This window comes from Pogonomyrmex barbatus, unplaced genomic scaffold (genome assembly GCF_055798465.1).
Source record: "Pogonomyrmex barbatus isolate J1 unplaced genomic scaffold, ASM5579846v1 scaffold13, whole genome shotgun sequence".
NCBI lineage: Eukaryota > Metazoa > Arthropoda > Insecta > Hymenoptera > Formicidae > Pogonomyrmex > Pogonomyrmex barbatus.
In genome coordinates, this window is record NW_028297109.1 from 6,047,374 (window position 1) to 6,065,118 (window position 17,745).

Genomic DNA, 17,745 nt, shown 5'->3' on the forward strand with positions numbered 1-17,745 from the left:
GCTAAAGAGGCAAGTATCGATCGATTCCTCCTCTCCTTCTCTCTCTCTCTCTCTCTCTCTCTCTATTTATTAGCCGTGAATCATAACTCATCGATTACGGAACGATTTACAAGCATTCCGACGTGCCCGAAGCAAAGAAGTCCGCGATACTGCTGCGAAAACACCATTGACGTGATGCGTGCTGCATCTGAGAATCGTGAGAAGGACGAAATCTTTATTTTTCGCCGCCGCCACCTCGCTCTCGCGAAGTCGATAGAAATGAGATCGTGAAAAATGATCTCCCGTTTCGGGACACGCGAGAAACGCGGCCTGTCATTTCGCTCGTCCCGCTATTATTAATCCGTTTACCGCGACGCCCGATCGGATCTGTCGTCCCCGAATTGTCGTCGGAGGAGACCGGCGGAGTGAATTTACGAGCGGCCGAAGATTAAAAACACTTCGTGGAAACCGGGCAAATTTTGGCGAAAGCACGGATGTGTTTTTTTTCCTGCACGATTCATTGCACAACGTCGTAATTTCTTGGCATGCGCAGCGCGTCAAAAATGGTTTTTATTCCGGAGTTGAACAACCGCGACAACGACGAGAGCCGACGCCCTACATTTTGAACATTTTTGCACGAGATAAAAAAAAAAACACAACAAATTTCATACGTTTGCAAAAGAAGCAACGGATTATCGCCAGAATATCGCAAATATCGTAAATATGTTTACGGTCTTATTCCATAATTATGCGAGATTCGAGATTCCGTTAATTAAATTTGTTTGTGTAACATCGGGCTGGCGATGCTTTGCGCAGAGTTCGCAATTACTGCAGATCGTAAAGATCGCCTCGATCTTTCATTATGTCGTCTCGTTACATCGTTAGGTCACTTAGGAATCGATAAGTGACGCAAATCAGGAACACAGAGCGATTTCCCGGCGCTGGCAGCCGCTGCCTATTAATCAAGCTGAGCTAACACAGCGTTACCTTCATCTCGGACCGTCTCAAATTGCAAATTAGTCCAATTAGTCAGATCGAGCGGTACCCTTTGATTATTCCAAATTAACCGCAGAAATTCCGACGTCTTAACTGTGCATTAAACGCGAATTAATCTTAATATTTGCGATATGAGCACACCGTTCGATAATCTTTATACATATGGAAAGAATGATTTTGCTGAAATATCTAAAAATTTGAAATCTGAAAATAATTTCGTTGGGTCATCAAGGTTATTATAACGGTAAAACGTTTAAATTTAATAATATAATGCTTCAAAAATTCTTTCTAATATTTTAGCAACTTTGGACGTCTCATAATTTTTTAATTTAAGCATCCTATATGAATATTTTATAGTAGTCCGATAAAATCATTTTCAAATTTGTATCTATTTAAATTAGTCACTCGAATATCACAATTTTTACAAAATTTATTTCAAACTCGAATTATTTGCCTTTATTCGATAAATTAAAAGCGAGAGATTACATATATATTTGGTAAAGCATCGTTAAATAAATAATTTTATGAGCGTAGATGTTTATCGTATTTTATACAGATCTTTTTATACAAAATTAATGCGGGAAACGATTTTCGTTATTTCCAATTTCTGCCTTGATTAATTTATCGGAGATTTTACGGAGCGACGTGCGAGTGGATGAGCCGATGAAAATCTACGGAGTCTTATCTAAAATCATTGATACACATCAAATCGTTCTTCTGCCAATATCCATGAAACGTCATGTTCTTGTGCGAAAGGCAAAATTACGGTAATAAAGTGTGAAATCGTTTATCTCCCGGGGGTGCATTGCTGCCGGAACCCGCGCGACCTCGAGGGTAACCTTGCACCAGCGCTCGTCATCAATCTTTAATTTCCACACCTGTAACAGACAGATGATCGCGTATGTGAGCCAGGTTCTGCGCGCGTGCCTGTAGAGATGTACAGATGTAACAGAGCTCATACATGTATATGTATGTATATGTGTGTAGTGATTCTCGAGGCCCTGACCCAGGCAAGAATCGGAGATCCTCGTCTATAATAACGCACCTGGAGACATCGGTGAAAGAAATCTATATGCTGACTTGGGTGTCTCGTGGATTAGCGCTCCGAGCGTCACGTGCGCTAAAGTGCCATTGTTAACACACTTCCTTCTTCGCGTGTTAATACCTCCGACATTATCCAGTATTATATCCAGTGAGTCCAAAGATATTGCGCATTGAGTGAACTTCATCCCTCTCGCGGAGGGAGGTCTCGGGATGGAAAGAGACTCGACTAGCTAAACATTTATTACGAGGCTGAACGCGGTACCGCACGAGACCGCAAATCGATAATAAATAAATATCTCTACGTTTAGCGTGCACATTTAAGAGTGCCTCTAACAATATAGCCTTAACAACCTGACAGCTTAATTTGTTGCCGGTCGAACGAGCGAGCGCCGCGGCGCGTACGTGTGGAAAGAGCCCCACGTACGTGAATAGTGGTGTCTATCGCCACCTTTGCCTTTTGAATCGAATCAATGAAATTGAAAATGGGTATCGTGCACCGTAATCAGGAAGCGGAGTTGGTTGGTTATCCGCTCGCTCGCGGTGAATTGCTTCTCGTGAATAATAATAGAACGCAAGACCGGTGATTTCTGCGGCCGATGAAAGCGGCCACGCTGCATCCATGCGGTGTGTTTATGAAAGCGAGGCCCTATCTTGCTCGATCGTGCATTACGAACGCCCAGAATGCTCAATGGACGTTTCCCACCGCGCGATCGTTCACTATCGGTATTTATCTTTCCCGATGCCCGTAATTATCTCGTTCCCTCCTCCAGGAAATTAACCGTTTCTAATGTAAACTTCTGAAGTATATAAGCTTTCGCAATTGCTACCGAGCCTCTATCGCTATTCGCTTTATCGCTTCGTGTGTGCGTCGCGTGTGTTGCATTAACATAATTTCGACGCTCTTACGGTTACGACGGCTCATTAGCGAAAGACAAGAATATTTCCAGCGCGAAATCTCGCGTTATACCAACAAGTCTCCGCTTTTTCCCTCCGATAATTACCGCACGCGAGCATGAGTTTCTCTCATTTACCTGCATTAGCATTATTATGTTCCGTTCCCTGTATAAACAGATCGTATCTTCGACACACTAAGAGACATAGATCTGATATTAAAGCTATTATTAAAGTAAGCAAATCGTGAAGGTGTATTATTTTGCGTGCGTTTTAAATTAATGCTATGATTTTTATTTCCAACAAAATTAGATCTATATCTAATGAAATTTTTAAATACTTCAGCGAAACATGTTTTGAAATTCTTTAATATTTGATGAAAAATACGTAATCGCGCCAGATTCGGATAAAGAAAAATACATTTTTAAAATGAAAAATAATTAACGTTGGCGCGAACGAGAGGAAAAAAATAATCAATGCTGAATCTCTTCCGCTTAACTGATGATCGTTTCAGCTTTCACCTTGCCATACACGTCTCTTCGTGTTCTCCAGTGTCGAATGAGTTACATTCTGATCCTAATTTATCCTGTGCATCCTTCCTCCTTTTTTAACTCCCTCTTTTCTAAAGAATTTGTAAGACATGATCTTCCACAAGATCTTCGAGTCAGCACGAAAACATGTTTTGCTGAAATATATAAAAATTTCAGATTGAATAATCTGAAAATAGTTTTGTTGTGACTCATAAAAATAATTATATAGGGCGCTCAATGATGATTGTAGAAATTTTTTATTCCAAATAACTTAAATGTTTTACATAATTATTTAAGTTTAGTTTAACGAACTTATTTTTAGATTTACATCAAATTTTTATATGAATTAGCAGAACCGTTCTCTTCGTGTAGTTGTCTGCGCGTTCAAAGTTGAAGGCTGCGTTCAAAGGTGAAAGGTATCCACCGCAAGTTCGTCCACTTCCTAAGGGGGTTTTCTAATTACGAGTAACACATCACATTACGTAAAGTGATGCTGTGGCCATCATCCGTGTCGCGGATCGATCGCCAACGGGCTGAAAACCGCACGCAACCGTTCTTTCAATGCGCGGAAAAGCTGCTCAGCTTCGCGTGCGTCTTGACTTTGCAGATAATTATAATTTCGTCGAATGAGAGTGAGAGAATTGCGAAGGGTCCAACAACATACTTGTTTCTTTGTTACATTGTTTCTAACTCGCTGATTTATGCAATGATTTCTCCGAAGTTTCCTTCTTGCATAGCACGTTATAATCATCCATCTGGCGAACCTCGCGTTAAATCGCACATAGCAAAAATATACCTCAATCGCGCTTTGCGATCTGTCCTATCTCGCTGTCTATACATTTCGTGAATTTGTCACGGTCACAGTATAGAAACGTACATAAAACGTACCTTCGGGCGATATAAAATCCGCATCGGGTTTCGCATGGCGATGCGGGCACGCGTTAAAGAAATTAGCCGGCAGCCAAGAACGTATCGCATGTCGATGTTAACATTTATATTTTATAATTAATTAAAAAATCACGGATGACTTTTTTTCGTGAGACTTTTGATCACGTAATGTTTGTGTTGCAACATTTGCAAACTGTCGTACTCCTTAATAGTTGCAGACTCACGTTTTTTTTTTCTTTCTTTTTTTTACGCTCTTCAGTTTTGCTATTGGAATTTCAACCAGCACGTGTATCGTTTGCTCATCGCTCATGTGTGTACTCGTAAATCTCAGGATTCAACAAGGATTTAAGGGTCAGACGAGGATTCCACCTCATACCTCGCACACCTCGGAAATTCTTTCTCGTTCAGGAACCGCTCCAATAATGATGCAATCGTGCGAGAATACGTGTTTCTCTGCTATACGTACGAAACTTAATTTTCAATCATGTATGAACACCACCTGTGCGTCCTGTTTGATGATGCTGATGCTGGTGATGCTGATGAGATCTTCCTATCGCCTCGCACGAATTTTGAACTTGTTTTGCTGAAGAAACAACAACCCGTATACGGAAAGAATATGGAAGGTTTTGCTGAAATATCTAAAAATTGGGTCAGATATAAGTAAATTAATCAAATTTCTAATTGATAATATTCAGATTCGATTCCTGATCGAGGTGATATTTTTCACAAAAATTTTCTTGCGAAAAAGGGAAATAATCGATTTCAAATTTATTAAAAGAGGAATAATCTTAATTTTTAAACGATTAAATTGTATCGCATGATTGCACTGTAATATTTAACTGTAATACCGCGCTAAGCAGATATTTCGAAAGTGATACGTCTACAAGGCAATTAGTTGCATAGATTAATATCGGCGATTGTGCAAATATCGAAATGAGATATTAACCGTCGTTAAGCGTCGGAAAATTAACTAACTTCAAAAATTGAGAATATTATATTAGCAAATTACATATTTGATCTGAACCGATATAGCTTTAACAAGACCAAGACCGGATTAATTGCTACATTTATCATCAAATCGCATAGTCATCCATGTTCATTGCTTCGATCAAATCAATTATAGCAAGATCGCAAATTGTAGTTCTAGCATTTTTAGTCCGAGTAGCCCGTGTTGTCCGTGTTGCGACGTCCTTACGCAAAAGAAATATTCGGAATTAGCCAGGTTCGAAGATTAAAGATAACGATCAACAAGCCGCAGATCGAATATATTCAACGATATTACTCCGATGAGTACTCTAGGACCGAGTTAATCGCTGCGTTTCCTCATCGAATTGCAAAGCAATTATTTATTCACCTTCGCACCAAGCTCGATTAGGGCAAGCTCGATTTACGAGGAGCTCGCAAATTCCGGTTCTGACGTTTCGGCCAGGCATGCGATTTCTGTGTTGTGTTGACGCGGCATGAAAACAGCATTCGACGTGGCGGACGCGATGTATAAACAAGATATAAAAGAAATCGAACGCATGCACCTTCGGTCCGGCACCGTTCCATAAATTATCGTCCATGCCACCACGTCCGTGAGATGGGGAGGGCATTCTCGGCAGATGGTCGGTATATCACGCCGGACCAGAAACCATTGGCCACGATGACAACAACAATGACGACAACGACGACGACGACGACGACGACGACGACGATTGCGCCGATCGAGAAGAGGCGAGAGCGTCGCTCTCGCTCGATGAATATTAATCACGTGATATGGTCTGTCATCGACGTTGCAATTAGCGGCGGTAATGATGCTGTGGTGTCACGACGAATGCCAGCGAGGCTGTATCTCCCCGGCGTTCCGATATGCATCGCGGGAAAAACCTTAAATCATCGAGATGCTAATACGAGATGAAAATTGCTAGTTAAACGACGGAGGTGGTCGCTGTGCGATGACTGTGCGAGTCGCATCGAAGATGAATCGCGCGGCGGGTCGGAAACCAGATCTCCAGGAGACCGGAGTTTTTGCCGCGTACGTGTATGGAATTGGTTTCAGAAAGAAGTGATTATTAATTCATAATTCAACGACACTATCTATTACTGGTGTGGTTTATTAGTTGCTCCCTTGAATAATGAATTTTTTAATCGACGTTTGATTAATTGTGCGAGAGTAACATTTAATTTTTAATTTTAATTTAATTTAAATATGTTTAATTTAAATATGGTTTAATTTTTTTTTATGGAAAATGAAGTAGATGAAGTCATTTGAGCGTCGTAAATAGGACATAAAAATAGCATAAAAATAGACATGTCCAGCGCAGCAATCACGGAAGTGGATGAGGATGTAAATTGGAATTCCGGCTTTGAAGTTAATAGTTATCACTGGAATTCTCATTCTCAAGTTGTAGAGACAACGAATGTGCGAGTAAACATTGCTGTAAAATATCTATCCTTATACGCCGAGAAGAGAGTTTACATCTAGGTTTTAGTTTAGTTTTCATTTTATGGCATGATTAAGGATGATTTCAGGCGTTTCAGAACATCGTCATATTGCGAACTCGGTCTGATTAACTTTAAGAAAAAGTTGCACGTGTAATTATCTCTCTCTACTTTTTAGCGACATTATTTAAATCAAAATGGCAGAGAGAGAGAGAGAGAGAGAGAGAGGGACAGTCATCGATCTTTTCTAATGATTAACGATTCGAATTTTAACAGGACAAGCGCTTTTTATCAATGAATGTAGGGAGATTAATAATATAAAGGTCCGTATGCGTGCGTAAATTCCGTGCGGTTAATGTTCATGGGAATACGAGGGAACATCGTTTTACCTAATGACTCGATGTCACCGCTTATGCATTAAAATCCGTTTTCGTCCTTCCTCACCCCCCCAGAACAAGGTGCGTCGCAGATTTCCCGACCGGTAACGCAAGTAACATTCTTTCGCGACGCGGCTAGAAAAGTCGCGAGAATTGATGGGGGGTCGTTATGGAAAATCAAGGTTCGTAGAAAGGTGCACCCCTCGCTGTGCCTTTCCCAAGCTGTTGACTTGACTAATGTGCACGCACGCACGCCTGAATGTGACGGTCCAGAAAGATATGCCTTGACGCTATAATCCGTGAGGCGACGCACTATTAACACACTTGGCTATCGCGTCGCGATCCGGTCGTCGTGAATATCCATGGTGACTGCCACTTCGACATCGCTTCAAGTAACAAATAGGTTTCTATAACTCTGACAAAAATAAAGATCGGAGCGTAAGTCAGGGAAAAAGGTGTGAACGAAACTTTTTCTACAATACAAAAAAAAAAAAATCGTAAATCGGAATATCCGGATTTTTATTTTCGCCAGAAGGAAAGAAGAGTTCCAACGAACTGTTTTTCTTTTATCGAGATTGTTATTCTGACGGGTATCTCGAGTGAAATTTCGAATTTGAATCGTTGAACATAATAAAGGATATTCATTTGAGATATTTTTAGAAGAATAGAAGATTTCTATAAAATAAAATTATTATTTCTAGCAACTTTTGTATTTTGTCAAACGCGCGTTATTGTGCTCCTGCCATTTTTTTAAGAATTACATGTTCCAGCGCGGTACTTGGGTACTATAGAATCGATAGAATCAAGGTGGAAGACCTCACATTGGCCTCTACGAGGCCAAGCGGTCGTGTCAAACGTGCGACTCTCGTACGGCTCTTTCCAAGGCCACGCGCGCCTGTTTCGCAACCAATAAATAAGCGATTCGCGAGGATAACTTGTGCCTCCAATAGCAGGAGAACGAGAAAGCAAGGATGGCATTTGCATCGATGCGTCACGGCGCCGACAGAAGAAATACCGTAAGAAACAATGTAAGAAACGACGTAAGAAACAATGAGCAGCTGATTTCCCCCTGAAGAGAAAGGCAGATGGTCTCGTGGTACACGATTCGACTTCTACTTTAGGCCCACGATCAATTAGGCGTGCTAAAAGAAATTTTTGTTTTCTATAATCTGATGATAGAATAAGTAAATTTTTTTTCATCTATAATTTTAGGTGTAAATTAATCCCTTTGGATTTATTCATTTTTATTAAAGTCGCCATTTTTTTGCATTGGAATCCAACAATTGGTCGAAAACTAAATTAAAGTTATAGAAAATAGTGAAGCTTATTTTGATAAGTTTTATTATTATTTAATTTATAAATACAGTTTGAATTTTAAAAAAGAAATCAAATTAATTTATATATCTAATATATTCATGCATCGTGGTTGCAGATCCATGCAAGAAAAAGAGAGTTTAAAAATTTTTGAAGTTTTGGATTAATATACATAACTTTTTTAATAAGGAAAAATTATTGAAACCTTTATATTAGAGAAATATTGTTATTATTATTCATGTCGAATATTTGAGTGATAGTTTTTCTCTTCTTCCAGTCAATAATTTAATTTCACTATAAGCATTATATCTAGCATATAATAGCTTCCCTTTTCTCTTTCGACGAGCCGACAGGGATTTTTTCCCACAACTTATTTCGATACTTCAATATTAATTTCACGACTAATCAAACGAATGACACTGCAATTTTCTCGCGTGTCAATCTCAGCAACAGGTGTCAAGGCCATTCGCGCGATACGCCGCGGTAGCCGGAAGTTGCGCCTTCGGTTGGCGTCCACCGTTGCAACGGACATTGAATGATAATGATTTGCCGTGGTTACGTAGTTAGGCCTCTTTCGCGATGCGTAATGCGTCAGAATACGTCGGGGGTGCCCCCGGGAAGATTGAAAACGCAATGCAGAATCTCTGTTCATCTTGCCCGTCTCGCGCGAATCGACAACGCTCGATGCGGAGATTACCGCGGAAACCGTCTCTGCTTCTTTCATCAAATTATCATCAAATCGATTCTCGAAAAACGAAAAATAATAATTCGTTGATGGAATCGCGCCATCGCGTCAAGAATTGACTGGTCTCGAGGCACAATCGTTCGGAAATCCGTCAAAAATCAAAACAGAAGCTAACAGAAGCTTTGAAGCTTTAAAAATTTATTCACTCCGCTTGTAATTTTTCAACATTTCGATTATTTCTTACTGTGTTTTCTCACTGCCACTGCCGTCATCAGTATAACCGATGATGTTACATACTTGCATAATGCGCTACATTTAGCTTCGCAATCATCATCACGGCGGGAAGCGCCCAGCAGTCTCTCGCTGGACGTTAAGCAAGTACTTGTTAAACTAATTTGCTGATTATCACGGCGTGCCATCGAAGAGTGATGAAATCTGCTTCACGATAGATGACATTCATACAGCTTCCTACACAACATATTACATATATATTACTTCTACGATTTCAGGGCTCATAATTATAGTAGACGTGAAATCATTTATGTGTTATACGATCCTCGTCTCTCGAGTAAAGAAGTTTGAAATAATAACTTTAAGATGTGAGTATTTCAATAGCAGTTAACAAGATGATTAACACCAACTGTTTTTGTTGCCTAGACAAACTGGTGTATGTGTGTAATAAATAAATTTGACTGCATCTTTGCTTTATATTAAATCATATAAAGCAAAGTGGTTACATTATGAATGTTTAGACGACAATCATAATTTTAAAAGAAAATGAAATAGAAATGTGAATAAAATTAATAATATTTATTTGAAAAAATTCTTTACTTGTGATAATATCATAAAAATAATATCACAATTTTAGAGTAATTTTTGATATACACATTATTACAACACTGCAACAAAAATTTACATCATTGCAGATTATAAAGTTTTTAAATAGTTTAATATAACTTTGTTTTTATAAATATAATGAAACGATTTTAAATTTTCAATTCATTAGTTATTGCATATTTTGCTAGTCATATCAATTTATTTAAATTTATGTTTAAAACACTTTTGTAAAGAAAGAAAAGAGAGATTTTTATTTGTTGTAAATATTAAGTAATAAACGTTTCACAATTTCAGTACGTGCGTACGTGCGTGCCAAGCAAAAGCATACAAATTTACATTATCGCAGTTAATTAATTCGCCAAACGTATATACGGTGGGCCGTAATGAATTATCTAAATACCGGTAGAGAAAACACGAGGGCCTCGAGCAAAAATACGAGAAATACATCGTCGTGCGCAAAAGGTGCATACCTAACAGCAAGCAATCAGATCTTATCGAAGTCCCTCGTGACCATAAGCCGGCAATAGCTTTCAAGTGAGATGACACTATCTATCATTTGGCTCATAGAAAACCGGACGCTACTTCTAGTTTCGTGAATTCGTCGTCGTCGTCGTCTTACGGAGGTCAGAGTTCAATCGCGACCGGGATTATCGCTGTCTCGCTGACTCTTGCCTCTTGCCGAGGTGAGCTCGATGATCGTTAATCAGCCGGTCGTTATCTGATGCTGAATTGCACCGATCCCAGATCCCGTAGCCGAGATGCTAACGGGAGTAAGTAAGCCGATCCTACATACGTAAATTGAGAATCGAACGAACGACACTACCGCGACAATGTTAATTTGGCCGATAATAAACGTAAATCGAAATCGGATATGTTTTTTATGATGCGAGTTTGAGAGGTACTTTTTTGTAGCTGAGTTTGTCCTTTTCAATGACAGAGTCATTGAAGAGAATGAATTTGCGAGAGTAATACTGGAAAAGGTAGCACAGAAATTTAAAAATAGACAAATTGCAATAAATCAGCAATAATTCCGTGTATAATTTTTTTTTTTCGATGTAAAATGCAAAAATTCAAAGATTTTTATATTGCATAAATGTCATTGGTCTCGATTCTTGTAAAAAAGTATTTAAAATTAGGAAATCTCTTGCGAAAATTTTAAAGATAGAAAAAAATTAATTTACTGTATTAACATATTGTCAATCTACAAATAGGAAAGAAAGCAATGGAAATTTAAAACAATCTACATATATTGCTCGTGTTTAAAATTTACAAAAGGAATATTTATTTTTTTTAAAACATTTTACAAAATTAAGTTAGCTTTGACGGAAAGTTTAGATGGCATGGCGCATTTTTGTAAAATAATGACTTCTGTTATTATGTCGTATAGGACGAAAAGATACTATCATCCAAATATCGAAATTCATGCATCACTTGCAGGACTCCCGTAAAAATCCCAATATATAATTTATAAACGATTGGCGGTCGTTACGGAGTAACTTTAGTAACGGAGAATGTAAATTCGCGATGCTCGAACGCCAACTTCTGTAACAGCGCCTTTAAACAGGTTCTGCGCATCGCCGATCACGTTGTAATTAAATCCAATAGATCCTACCGGACTCGTCGATTTATTGCGCTCTTTATCCAATAATGTATAGCACAAATTAGAAATTGCAAATACACGCCTTGTGCACGCCGAGCGTTACGCGCCGCGCGAAATTGGAGGGTATTGAATTTTATGTTCGTCCCGTTCGGGGAACATCAATACCAAAGATTAATTCGAAGAAGGCGTTTGCATAATCAAATATGCATTTAACCAAATTTGTGAAGAACTCCAAGCACTTTCGGGATCGATAATATTCCATAGTTGATGTCTCCCTTCCATGAAATCGAGCTTGTAAATTTCAGTCTTAAAAGAAGGGCTTCGTATGCTGCATCTGTATTCTTAATTGCGAATGAATACCGTATTCAAATTTCATTGTTTACATCTGTATTACAAACATTAAATTATTATATTAATATGTGTATATTAGTATGTGTTAATATTATAAAAATATGAATTACTTCAGTATTTATATATTCATATATTTCTAGGTAAAAGTCACTTATATATTATAGAATTTGTAATTACAAATTTATAACTGTGATTAATTAATTGCAATTTTTGGCAGACGTTAATCACCACTTAAGGTTCTTTAAGAATTTTAAATAAGTTTATTGGAAAAAAATTGAATTTACCTAAAGCATATAAAAACTTAGTTAATACAGATCTAATTTCGAAATAATTTTATTGGGCTATCAAAATAATTATGTAAAACGTTCAAATTGGTTGCTAGAATGTTGAAAGCTTTTACTACATCACCACACTTTAAGTTAAAGTGTCTTACATAATTATCTTGATGGTCCAAAATTGTTTTCTGATCTGTACCTCATCAGCGAAATCGATCTTTTCATGTAACATTTTTCATAAACACGAATATTAATATTGAGTGATTTTCTGCGAAACATTGTAGGGGGTGAACACGAATATTAATATTGCATTATTTTCTGCGAAATGTTATAGAAAATAAATAAATGTTTTTTTTTTTTCTTTAACAATAATTATGACTTTAACTAATCAGATCAATCAATTCTTAGTTATTTCTTTAACAATGATGCTGCATTACGTTTGTCCAGCAACTGCCGCTTCAGAAATGCAGTAATAAGCCTGTCATATGATTACGGAGCATCTTCTCAGAAACACCTCGTTATGCGATTGTGGCTCCTTTTTTTACAAAGAAAAAAAGATCGTTCGATTTTGCAGGACTTTTTTTCTTCGCGGAGTTCGCGTTCGTGCAGAGTCGTCGCGTTACCTCAAGGTAACTTAAGGTTCGCGGGCTTTTCGGTGTAATCCAGATCCTCATAATTTATTCAAATAAGCAAAATGGCAGCCGGGGGCGATATTTTGTTCGAAATTACAAGCTGTCTTGCGACCCACCGAAATTGCGGGGTAAACGTGTGATTGCACAAAAAAAGAAGCTAGTCACCGTCGTTATACAAAGACACCTTAATTCTGTTCTCTCTGAAATATTTATTTGGAATTTATGGTTTGTGCAATTTTTCTTTGTATTATATAAAATTATGAACAATGTACGATGTTATTTCTCTGCGTTAAATTGTATTAAATAATTGATTGTCCCATCAATGAAAAATCTTTTAATCTTTTAAAAATTAAATCTTATTAAATGTAAAATCTTTTAAATATACCAATTAATAAATTATATTTAAATTATCTTTTAAATTGATTACCTGTTAATCTAGTAGTTGATAAATATTACATGCAAATGCCCATTATAATTTGCATAAATATACGAAAAGAATAGTTTTGCTCAAAGTTTAGCCAGATACAAATCTGAAAATAATATCATTGAACCATTAATTATGTAAAGCGATCAAATTAACTATTAGAATATAAAAAATTGTTACAGCATTAATATCGTGCATAAGCCTTCTATAATTATTTTGATGTCTCAACAAAATCGCTTCAGATCTATATCTAAATTATTAGGTATTTCAGCAAAATTGTGCTTCCTCCGTAATTTTTACATTTTATGTAAAGGGATTTTGATGCACGATAATAATCTGTTGTTCAGAGTGCAACGTTGCGGGGTTTGTCAACAGCAACGGCCATGTGGAGAGAGTACCGTACGTCTTCTTGCCACAGCGAGGACAAATAATATATCCGCACGCGGAGATTTGTTTCGAAGGTAAGTTAAATACAGCATTAAGTAAAGATTACATGAAAAGAACAAAATTACACGGATTATTTAAGAACAAAATTACACTTTTGCTGGCAAATCTAAAAATTTGGCTCAGATACAGATCTGAAAAATGATTTTGTTGGGCCTTAAAAATTATTATATACGATGTTCAAATTGATTGTCAAAGAAGATCAAATATTTTTGCAGTATTATCATCAGTATTTAAGTGTTCTACCAAATAATTTTGACGGGCCAACAAAATTATTTTCAGATCTGTATCTGGTCAAGTTTTTAGATTTGCTAGCAAAAGTATTCTTTCCGTGTACCATTCGACAAAGATGACCCTAATTTTACTATACAAAAAGAAAATAATATTTAACTTGACGAAACAAAATTGATAAAACAATAGTATTTATATGAGACGATTGCGATTTTTTTCATTGTAACATAGAATACTCGAAAGTGAAGCGCGCAAAGTCGCAAGCGCGCAAAAACGCAGCGCGCAAAATTCCTCAAAATTCTCCCGCGCGCCGCTCAAGCGGAACTCTCGTCGGCGTCAGCGTTTATTCCGCTTATTATCTCCCGCCTCGTTTCTCCCGCACGATCGCTTAACACAGACATAAATTATCTTCCAAAACTAGGTGTGACCACTCCTGTATGCGGGATCGCCGGTGCCCAGCAATTGGGTAGGGCGGGATGGTCCGAGCTGAGAAATCTCTCCGACGCCGAGCCGCCCTTCAGACTGTTTCGAGACGAGGGCAGGACGTTCCTCCAGGTTGGTGGGAGAATAACTTATCGCTCTATCATTACGCGAATGTAAGATCGTAATTAGCCACGTAAGTAGTAGCGCACAGACTCGACCGGGAATAATATGGTATTTACGCGCCGCCGATTCGCAATGAAAATCGCGGGTTCGGTCCACCTTTGTTCGAGAGATACCAAATAGGCTCTCGAATCCAAAACGAACTTTCGACGTTAAACGATGCTGATAATATTCTTGATAATCGTAATTAATCGGCGCGTATTAATCGGCGCGACGACAATGTTCGAGGGAATGAAGAGATAATTCCCTCGTGTATCAAAATGTTAAATTGATTCAATTGATTCAACTCTTCGTTATCTCTATGTTGGACGAATAATTAAACTGCAGCGGTGATGTTCAAAAGAATTGAAGACAATTCTCTTATCAAAGTTATAACAAATATTTGATATATCCATTTTATTGTTAGTCTTTCTATGTACATAAATTTTCTGATAGACTTTTTAATATTTTTGCTGAATATTTAACGAAGTTTAACGTATTGCTTGCAATTTAATATATATGATTATTAATCGATCAATTATTGGATCAATTAGTGGATCGGCGAAGCTGGACTGAGAGACGCAGCGGAAGGACGAGTCGTGACAGCCAAGCTCGTCTGCAGAGACGCGTCGCCAAAGTCAACATTCTCTGGAGTTTTTACACCTTGCGTGGCCTTTAGAGTGGCCGGTTCACCATCGAAAAATAGTATGTATCATAAAAAAAAAACAGATTATTACAATATATATTTTAAAATATTTCACAATTTCTCATAATTATGATAGAATTTTATTTATAATTTTGTAAAATAAAGAAAAATGTTTCATACAATAAAAAAATTCAGAGAAGAAAAAGAAGAAATTTTATATATTTCAAAAGATAGAATATTTTACTTATTACTTTGCATGCTAGTTTTAATATGTACTTTACTCCTTTGAAATTTCACGCGATTGTAAAATTTAAAATGAACTTTGAAGAAATTAAAAGAGAGAGATGTAAGATATTTTAGAATATATATGTATACATTGCGAAATTACATTTATTTTGTCAAATAAAATTCAAATTTAATTAGAACGCTGATTTTGCGCGTGATTACATACGTGAATCATATCATCTGCCAGTGACATTCCGAAGAATCAGACGTCATGGAGAAATGTACTGATTTGCTGAACGTATTTTTTTCTCACAACAGGCGTGCGAGAAGTGATGTTCTCGTCGACATCTCAGGTGTCGCAAGGTTTATCAGCTACGGAATACACCGCCATTGGTCTCTCCTCCGTAATCTTGGCCCTCATATACGTAGCCAGCGTATCGTTATATTTGCACAGCAGAAGGGCGAAGAGGAAATCCATCGAGGAGGCGAACATCACTCTCGACGGCGGTCGAGACGGCGGCGGATTGGTGAAGAGTAATCCGTTGTTAGCCACCGCGAGACACTTCGAGAGCGACACTAATAGCGGACTCACCGAGAGTGATTTAGGCGAGGATCTTCCCGCGAGCGATAACGAGCAAGGCTTCGAAAACGTAAGTGCAGAACAAACTGTTACTTCTCAATCAATCGATCGATCATTTTTGTCTAACGAGCTCTTTTCTGAATTTGAATAATATCATTTGAATAATATCACTTAGAAAAGATACTTCATTTCACGTAAATTACGGAACGAATAGTTTTGCTAGAGTGTCTAAGTTTGGTTTGATACAGATTTAACAAAACAAATTGAAAAAAATTGAAAGTAATTTTATTGGATTGTTGAAAATTATATACAATATACAATTTAAGCGCGATGATAATATTTTAAAAATTCTTAATATTCTGGCAATTAATGTCCTGCATAATTATTTTGATGATTCGACAAAATTATTCTCGAATCTGTTTAAATTTTTATATATTTCAAAACAAAAAATTTTCTCGACTTGTGGACTTATTTTTGGACGATTGAGAATTAATCGGAAGAAATTTTCGCCAGAAGCAGATAGATTTGTAGATAGATTTGTTCTGTTGTATAATTAGATGGGGTTTACATCATCCCGGAGGATATTATGTAATTATTCAAATGCAGCGCGCCGAGCAACGAGATTGCTCGGTTATCTTCTCGCGCGATTCTCGAGATCTCTCTAATACAGAAAGCCGTCGGTCTCTCTCTCTTTCTCCCGGGACCACTGCTCGCGTTTAATAATGCATCCAATTAGCGCATTGGTTTTGCGCTCCGTTAGTCCGTACCATCCCAAGTAGGTGAGGTGCATCCCACTTTTACGCCGTATATACCGGTTGTTAGAATACCACGCACTACGATTTCAACACGTTCTGCGAACCGCTTCCAGTCTCCACGTAGTGCAATTCTTTTCTTTGCTGAAACAGCAAAGCGAGCGTAAGTCACGTCGTTGCTGGAAGAGCTCAGTCTCTGTACGATCTAGTCTCGTCGCCCAAAGAATCTCTCCGTGATAATCGTCGTCGTTTGAAAATCCTGTAAAAAATCAAGAGATCTAGCGCGAGGAGAGAGGTAAGATTTCACAATCTAGTCTCGTACGTAAGACCTGGTTCATTTCCAGCCTGATTTCGCGAATTTACGAAATTTACTCTCGCTCTCGTATCTCGAGCCTGTCCGATCAACGATGTCGTATATTCATCTTTCATCTTCAGCAGATAACGTCCGCGATCGTCCATCCGCACTGCGTGTATCTGGAGCAATCGGAAGGGCTTTTTCCCGCGGGTTCTATTCTCGGCGAGAGACTACCGGAAGAGGATGTACGGGTCGTGGAGACGGCTGACAATCCGCATCAGCAGGATGTACCGGTTCTTCCAGGTGCTCAGCGAAGGAAATTGTACTTCAATCCCGCGTACTTCGATCGACAGCTATTGCTGGTGAGTTGCTTAACGGGGGGCGGCGGGGACGATGGGGAAAGATGTTGCTTATTTCCCATTCGTGCTAGTCATCCGCGCGTTTTCGAACTCTGGAATGCTTTTAATGGACGCCGTACCCTCGACGTCCGTTCGATTCGTCTACGTTCTCGCACACTCGACCAGCGACAAGATAATTTGAAAACAGCCCGGCGTTTTTCTAGGCCCCACCTCCGGCTGCCATCGAGTTCCTCCTCAAAATCCGAGAAGTCATCTCCATCGCCAAGCACAAGATGGCTGCGAAGAGATTTGTTCCTACCCTCACCGGTGAGCACACATTTCGCGATCCTTTAAAGAGAAAGAATGTTCCCCGTAATAAATGATAAAGCAAAACGAACTTTCTAG

At 38.3% G+C, this 17,745-nt stretch overlaps 1 protein-coding gene across 3 annotated transcripts in view; it reads left to right on the top strand.

Annotated features, from left to right (window-relative positions):
• sha (shavenoid) overlaps positions 1 to 17,745 on the top strand; it is an 82,200-nt gene that overhangs the window by 57,453 nt on the left and 7,002 nt on the right. For 2 of the 3 annotated variants that reach the window (XM_089072435.1, XM_089072436.1), the window contains 6 exons: positions 13,595 to 13,708; positions 14,344 to 14,477; positions 15,059 to 15,209; positions 15,694 to 16,025; positions 17,143 to 17,364; positions 17,565 to 17,667. In XM_089072435.1, the coding sequence (XP_088928561.1) occupies positions 13,595 to 13,708; positions 14,344 to 14,477; positions 15,059 to 15,209; positions 15,694 to 16,025; positions 17,143 to 17,364; positions 17,565 to 17,667 (1,056 nt within the window). The remainder of the gene's footprint in view (positions 1 to 13,594; positions 13,709 to 14,343; positions 14,478 to 15,058; positions 15,210 to 15,693; positions 16,026 to 17,142; positions 17,365 to 17,564; positions 17,668 to 17,745) is intronic. The other variant, XM_011643092.3, reaches the window with a different exon arrangement.